Below are 6,868 nucleotides of genomic sequence, written 5' to 3'. Positions count from 1 at the left end.
CCCCACCCTGGCCCATCTCTTTAAAAGTGAAACTCTCCCCCCCACCTCCTTGTCATAAACTCCTGGAACAGGCTCCGTTCTTTTAAAAAGAGATCGTGTGTGTAGGTTGTTTGCCCAATGTGTTGCTTTCTTTGTGTGTTCACACACTCACCAAGATGCATGTGAAGAACCAGCTTTGTTGTGGTTATGCAAATTGAGAATGTGTAGCTCTATTCAGCCACACCGCTGAGCCATATGGTTGAGGCCATTCAGTGTGTAGATGTGTGTTTGTCTATGAGGTGGAAAGAGGGTGGTGTGTACTGTGGAATTTCCTCTCCTTCCACAGGATCCATACTTCCCACTTGCATTTAATAAAAACTAAACTGTTCCTCAAGTATTTCATGAAAGAAAAAGTCGTCAATGATTTTTCTGCTTTTGCCTCACAAAAAATTATTAGCATATATAGAAGAGTATATATGTTTAGAAATTCTTGATAAATAGATGTGTCAGCTAATGAAAATGGCTCTGCCTCTTTTACTCTCTACTGTCATGATTTATTTTTTCATTAGATATTTACTATGTTGGCATGTTGCAGAAAATACAAACTTTAATTGTGACCTACCTCTATTGGATGCATTTAATGAAACACATTTTTAAGACATTTTWAAATTTTACTGAATTTTTCTAACTTTCTTTGCCTCTTGCATCAATAAAATCATCATAAACAGAAATATCTATATGTATGCTATATTTCTCTACATATTTCCTTGATACAGCAGGCTTTAAAGGAAAGTACCTCTGGTAAGGAGTTACAAAGCTGAGAGATACTTGTATTAAAAATGAGGTGGTGTTATGGGGTGAACGGTTCTGGGTTCTGTAGGATCTGTTTTTTGTTGGATTCTTCTTGTTTTATTGTGTGCATCATAATCTCCATGTGCTACCATATGTGAAGTGTTCTGTGATGGACAGACCTCTCTCAGCGTGTCTGATGAGACCTTTGTTACTTTTCTCTTCGCCCTTTTTTCTCTGCCATTTTGTCCTTTCCCTTGTGTCCATCAAGAAACGAAGCATTCTATCTCCCAAAATTGAATCAGAAAGGGGGGAGTGAAAATTACCCTGCCAGCGCCTAATTCTTCCTGAAAAAAGCGAGAACAGAGAAAGAATGAGGAGAGGAAATAAAAAGGGAGTCCCTCTCCCATCTTTTAACTGAGATGGCCATGTCTAATTTTGTCCAATGAATAAATGAATGGATTTTTTGTGGAAGGGTCAAGAACCCCTTTGGTTCAGAGGGCCATCAAAGTGACTGTTGTTTTTTTTCTGTTTTCTCACTCATAGCCTGTGAATGGATATTTAAATGAGCATTCACTAAACATAAAGCCGGGTCCACAGCTGCCTATCACAACATTAACGCCATTAGAGTGCATGTCTTAGTTTAGAAATTATTCTTGAAGAAGCAGAACCATGTGATGTTGTGAATGTCAAAGTCAACACTTGATGACTACATTAATGAAAGACTGGTTGTGGGAAAATGTGAGAAATTGGTTTTGACCAGAGCATATCCAGTAATTTTACCACTTTTTATTGAGACAGGCAGTGTTTTCAGTGAGTGTATCTTCGGTTACAGGAGTTGCGTGGTATTTCTGTCTAAGAAGTGACATAGTTTGCGTTTTTCTAGTTTTGCAGTCGGTGATATGACTAAAATGTTACATGATGATTTTATCACTTTTCAGCTACATTAATTGTGGCACAATTGTCACCTTTTATCAAGCATAACTGACATGTATGTTTAAAGTACACAATGTCTCAAGCTGTTGCCTAACTCCAAAAGACCTACAACTACACCACCACTCAGTCCAATATTGTTACTTAAGTCATAMAAACACAACATTTTGTATTATTACTTTTAAATTTCAATTATCTAAATGTTATTTTAAATTTAAAGTGCTACCCAATAAAATGTGTAGAAGACACAGAGCTCTGTGTTATGAAGGAAACCGCTAGAGAGAAGTGCTGAGTGGGCCTAGAGAGCATGCACACCAAGTATTGTGCAAGGTAACGTGAAAGTGCAAAAGGTTCAGACATGGTCAAATCTAAACCACCCAGACCGACATACCACAGCTATTGCTTGCCAGTGTATAATTTTTGGGAAGATGACATGAATTATTTATGGCTGCAATCACAGTCAGCATGAAGTGAGAGACTGCAGTATTTTGGTTTTAACTGAAAATTCTCCAGTAATTTCTCCGGATCAGCTGACTGGTTTAGAGGCAAACAAACTTGGAAGTAGGCAAAAAAAAAAAAAAAAAAAGAAGCAGACAGCTCAGAAAAAATCCAATATATTGTTTGTATATTGTTGTTGTTCGTTAATATTGTTTATATCTAATGAAATATACATTTGTAAGATATCAGCCGTGAGAATCCAGGAGAATTTGCAGCCTTTCTGTAAATTCATGCCAGTGCCAACACCTTGGAAGCTCAGGCGACTCTTTAATGCCACCAGTGAGTTTTAAATGGTTTATCATGTCAGATTTATTGTGGTTTGTGGAGATTTCAGACATACAGACTTGTTCATTTTTATCCAGAGCAAATAAGTCACAGGATCTGTGTCTTATTTGCACAGATCATGTTCAAATAAGTCACAGGATCAAAACAACATCTTATCCACATGTCAGACAGTTCAGATTTCTGTTAGGCTTTGTCCAACACACACAAAAATATTGAGACACAACCACGCTGTACAAAAGCCTGAAAATTCASTATGTAAGGAGGGATTTACAAGCCCTCCCCAGAACAAGGGTCTTCACCTCCAGGCCTCCAGGGCCAGTGTTCTGCAGCTTCAACACACCTGAGACAAATAATGATGTCATTAGAAAAACTCTGCAGAAATGGACTTCACTGGGGATTCAACCATTTGATTCCAGCAACAAGGCACTTCAAAGTGCTTTACAAAGTGCTGTACTATAAAAATATAGTACAGCAACCAATTATGAAACAGTAATAAACATTAGATTTTGTCAAATACCATAATCAAAATCATCAAGAATAATTGTCATCAAATATACTGATCAATTTTGCAGCTGTTATTAATCRGAGTCTACTCTAAACAGCTTAGAGTTGCCTTTGCTTCATAATAACCAGAACATCGATCAATATATTTGCTCTATATTTGCTTTATGGTTTTGGTGATGGCTGAAATGTGCTATACAAATAAACTAGAGTTGAATAAACAATGAACTCCTCTCTCAACCAAAGCACATTATCTTAATCCTTCAGACTCTAAGATGGAATATGGTTCTCTTTCTTAACCTGACCATCAGAATAGAGTCAGTTAGAATGAAAGTTCTTCAACCATACTGYGTAACCTTCAATGTTTACCAGTTGGCAGAACTCAAAAATGTATTAAAATGTGCAATAGTATGATCTCTACAGCAAGGAAAAAATAAAATAAAATATGAACTCTAATCAAGAAAAGAAAACAACAATATATTTTTGGTGTGTTTGCACTCAAAAGAGTATGATGCTGGATGCCCAGTCATGGTGGGAACTAACCCTTCTGAACTCCTACCACCATCTGGTGAAGAAGCACTCCATTGGATGCTGAAGAGGAGACACTCCTCCTCACTTCTTCATTTTTAAACTTCTTAATGATGGAGATTCTTTGTTAATTAGTTTTACTTGTGACTTGGAGTGTAAGAAGTAAGTGTTTTACCAACTGTTAATGGGTCTGACTCAGCCCATTGCTTTCCAGATGTTAGTTTTCTCTTTCTCTCTGCTGCTACAGGCCTTCATGGAAGTGTGCATCAGCCTGGTTCATTTCAAATGTGTTAAAGCTGCACATTTCCACCAAGTTGCTGGTGAACTTAGTCTGTAGCTGCTGTGAAGCATTCTGTGATTGCTGAGTCGGGTCTTGGGTTCGACCCCAGCGCGGGGTCATTTTGCGGGGAATTTACATGTTCTCACCACACGTGCTGGGGTTCAGTAACCATGGAGATAGGCTCTGTTCTCCCCTCTTGACCCTGCATATGGGTAATGGGTGATATGCCCKTATAAACAGTGAATGGATATTGTGTGTTCTTGTACCTTACCTTGTGCTGGACCTGGTGGTGTGTCTCCTCAGCAATACAAGTGTCTGTCTTTAATTTAATCCGGAAGAATCCTTTTCAATTTACTGAAATCATGCTTCACCAACTTGTGCACTGTAACATATCAGTAAGCATATCATAATAGTAGCAGTGACATGATAGTGACTTGTATTTCAGTTCAAGGACTCCAGCAGTATCACTGGCAGTGTGGCACAGGGTCAACATCTTCTTTCTGAACCTGCATGTAGAAACTATGCTAGTCTTCTTCTGTCTCTACCTCAGGTGATCAACGTGGACGGCAGTAACAGGCAGACTCTACTGGAGGACAAGCTGCCTCATATCTTTGGCTTTACTTTGCTGGGTGAATACATTTACTGGACCGACTGGCAGAGCCGCAGCATCGAGAGGATCCACAAGGCCACTGCCGTGCGAGAGATCATCATCGATCAGCTGCCAGATTTAATGGGCTTAAAGGCTACCAAAGTCACAGAGACCTACGGTAGGATTTGCAGATTTCTGAACAGTGGATAAAAATGCAAAAGAAAATAATGAACTGAGCGTACATGAACACTTGTGTGTTTGCTCAGGTACAAACGGCTGTGCAGAGAATAATGGTGGGTGCAGCCATCTGTGTTTTTGGTGTGAGCAGGCAGTCCACTGTGCTTGTCCCATGGGGCTGGAGCTCCTCTCAGACCTCCAGACCTGCGTGGTGCCAGAGGCCTTCCTGCTGTTTACCAACAGGTAGGACTAACAGGCAAACTATTGGTCTGAAGAAGCAGCTGAGTTGATCACTGTTCTTGTTGGTCTCTTCAGGATTTTGTGATTGCTTTTGTGATATCTTTTTGCCTTTAACCTTTATTACAAAACATGGGGAAAAAACAACAAGACAAATTGGACACACACACAATTTGATTCTTTAAAGAACTTCAATAGCTCAATTTCTGTTGCTTGCCATATTGATTCCAGACTACATTGAATAAATTAGAATATTACATCAAACCAATAAAAAAAAAACATTTAGCTATACAAAATTATGGGTGTAATAAATAGCATGTTTAACAACTGCTTTGAGATTATTATATTCAAAAGACACTTTTAACCTGACAAATGGGCATCACTCGATCGCATATTCAAATTTACTGTACAACTTAACATCAAGTAAATGTGTAGAGGCAGCAGTGTAGTAGAAGTGAGAAATGGTGCCACCTGCAGGTGGGAATTAGCATCATGATTTTTTGGGTGGGGGGGAAATTTGCAATAAACTCACAATTATCCATTASCGCAAAGAAGTTTAGGGATTTGTTAATTTCACAAATGACTGCTTTGGTGTAATATTTGGTAAGAGCTTTTGACCTTTAGTGTAGACATTTCCCTTCTGTCGATGCCCATATTTTATCAGTTAAGTGGCTGAGATACTAAAACTTTCCTTCACGTGATGAAAGAAAATGAAGAAACAAGTCAKTAAGGTGTAATATTCAGGAATCCCAGTTATACAATAAATAAAGGATTGTGGCTCGGCTCATGCCATGTTTTGACTTTTTGAAGAAGAATGAAGAAGTGAGTTTAATGTCAAACAAAACATGTGAGTGTCTCAGCAACATCTTTGGTTTTATTTGACTGCTGTGGATCCATTGTTCTCCAAAGGGACAGCATCAGGAGCATCTCTTTGGGCACGAACAGCAATGATGTGGCCATCCCTCTGACAGGAGTCAAAGAGGCCTCGGCTCTTGATTTTGATGTTTCAGAAAGGAGAATTTACTGGACAGACATACAGGCCAAGGTACCAGACATGGTTCCACTTATATATAGGTTGTGTTTGATGAAGAGAAAAGCAAACACTTATCTCACTCTCCCTCCATTCTCTCTACTAGACCATCAGCAGAGCATACATGAACGGCAGCTCCGTGGAACACGTCATAGAGTTTGGACTTGACTACCCAGAAGGCATGGCCATTGACTGGATGGGTCGTAACATCTACTGGGCGGATACTGGCACTAACCGCATCGAGGTGGCCCGCTTGGACGGCCAGTACAGACAAGTTTTGGTCTGTAAAGACCTGGATAACCCACGCCTGCTGGATAACCCACGATCTCTAGCTCTGGATCCTGCCAATGGGTAGGAGTCCATTATTTAATAACTACTTCACATTGGTACTGAAGCTCACTCGGTGAGCTTCAGTACCAAAAGAAAAAAAAAAAACTGCCCAAATCAGTGAAACCTACTGAGCTGCCTGACATGATCYGCAGAAAGTCACCTGGAAGTGTTCTTGCTAAGTCTAGTTAAGTGTAGAAAGTATAGAGCACAAGTTCATTTTTTTTCCAGGTCTCATGAAACATGGAAAAAGGAAAAAAAGAATTTGGAAAATATTTATATTTATACATTTTATAGTTGTGTAAATATGTCCTTACTTCTGGCCTTTCTTCCTTACGTATACTTCCTTGTGTCCTTTTTTCTTCTTACTTTTCTCTTTTCTGAATGTTCTTAATTCTTTTCTTAATATTTTATTTTCATGTTTCCATGGCATTTGATAAAATGCCATCATCAAAATCAAGTGTAATCACTAGAGTTGTGCCGATCAGGTTTTTTCCTGCCGATACCGATCACCCATGAGGGCCGATCACCGATACCAATCACTGATACCAATCACATTATTTTTTTTATTTTTTTTTATCATAAACACTACCGGTTACATTATGTGGAAAAAGGAACCATGAATTCACCTTAATTTAGACAAAAATTTGTTTTTAATAACTTTTTCCAAGAAGAAAACTAAACAAAACAGGCATTCTGCAAATTGTACTGCTAT

At 38.8% G+C, this 6,868-nt stretch overlaps 1 protein-coding gene across 1 annotated transcript in view; it reads left to right on the top strand.

The window, feature by feature from the left end:
- The window catches only part of lrp5 (low density lipoprotein receptor-related protein 5), a 59,276-nt gene that overhangs the window by 36,498 nt on the left and 15,910 nt on the right, over nt 1–6,868 (top strand). Inside the window, exons 12-15 of the mRNA XM_008410912.2 lie at nt 4,344–4,560; nt 4,649–4,802; nt 5,706–5,841; nt 5,933–6,177. Coding sequence (XP_008409134.1) covers nt 4,344–4,560; nt 4,649–4,802; nt 5,706–5,841; nt 5,933–6,177 — 752 coding nt within the window. The remainder of the gene's footprint in view (nt 1–4,343; nt 4,561–4,648; nt 4,803–5,705; nt 5,842–5,932; nt 6,178–6,868) is intronic.

Source organism: Poecilia reticulata, linkage group LG6 (assembly GCF_000633615.1).
Source record: "Poecilia reticulata strain Guanapo linkage group LG6, Guppy_female_1.0+MT, whole genome shotgun sequence".
Taxonomy (NCBI): Eukaryota; Metazoa; Chordata; class Actinopteri; order Cyprinodontiformes; family Poeciliidae; genus Poecilia; species Poecilia reticulata.
Note: the sequence above shows the minus strand (reverse complement) of the source record. Positions and strands in the feature narration are given on the sequence as shown.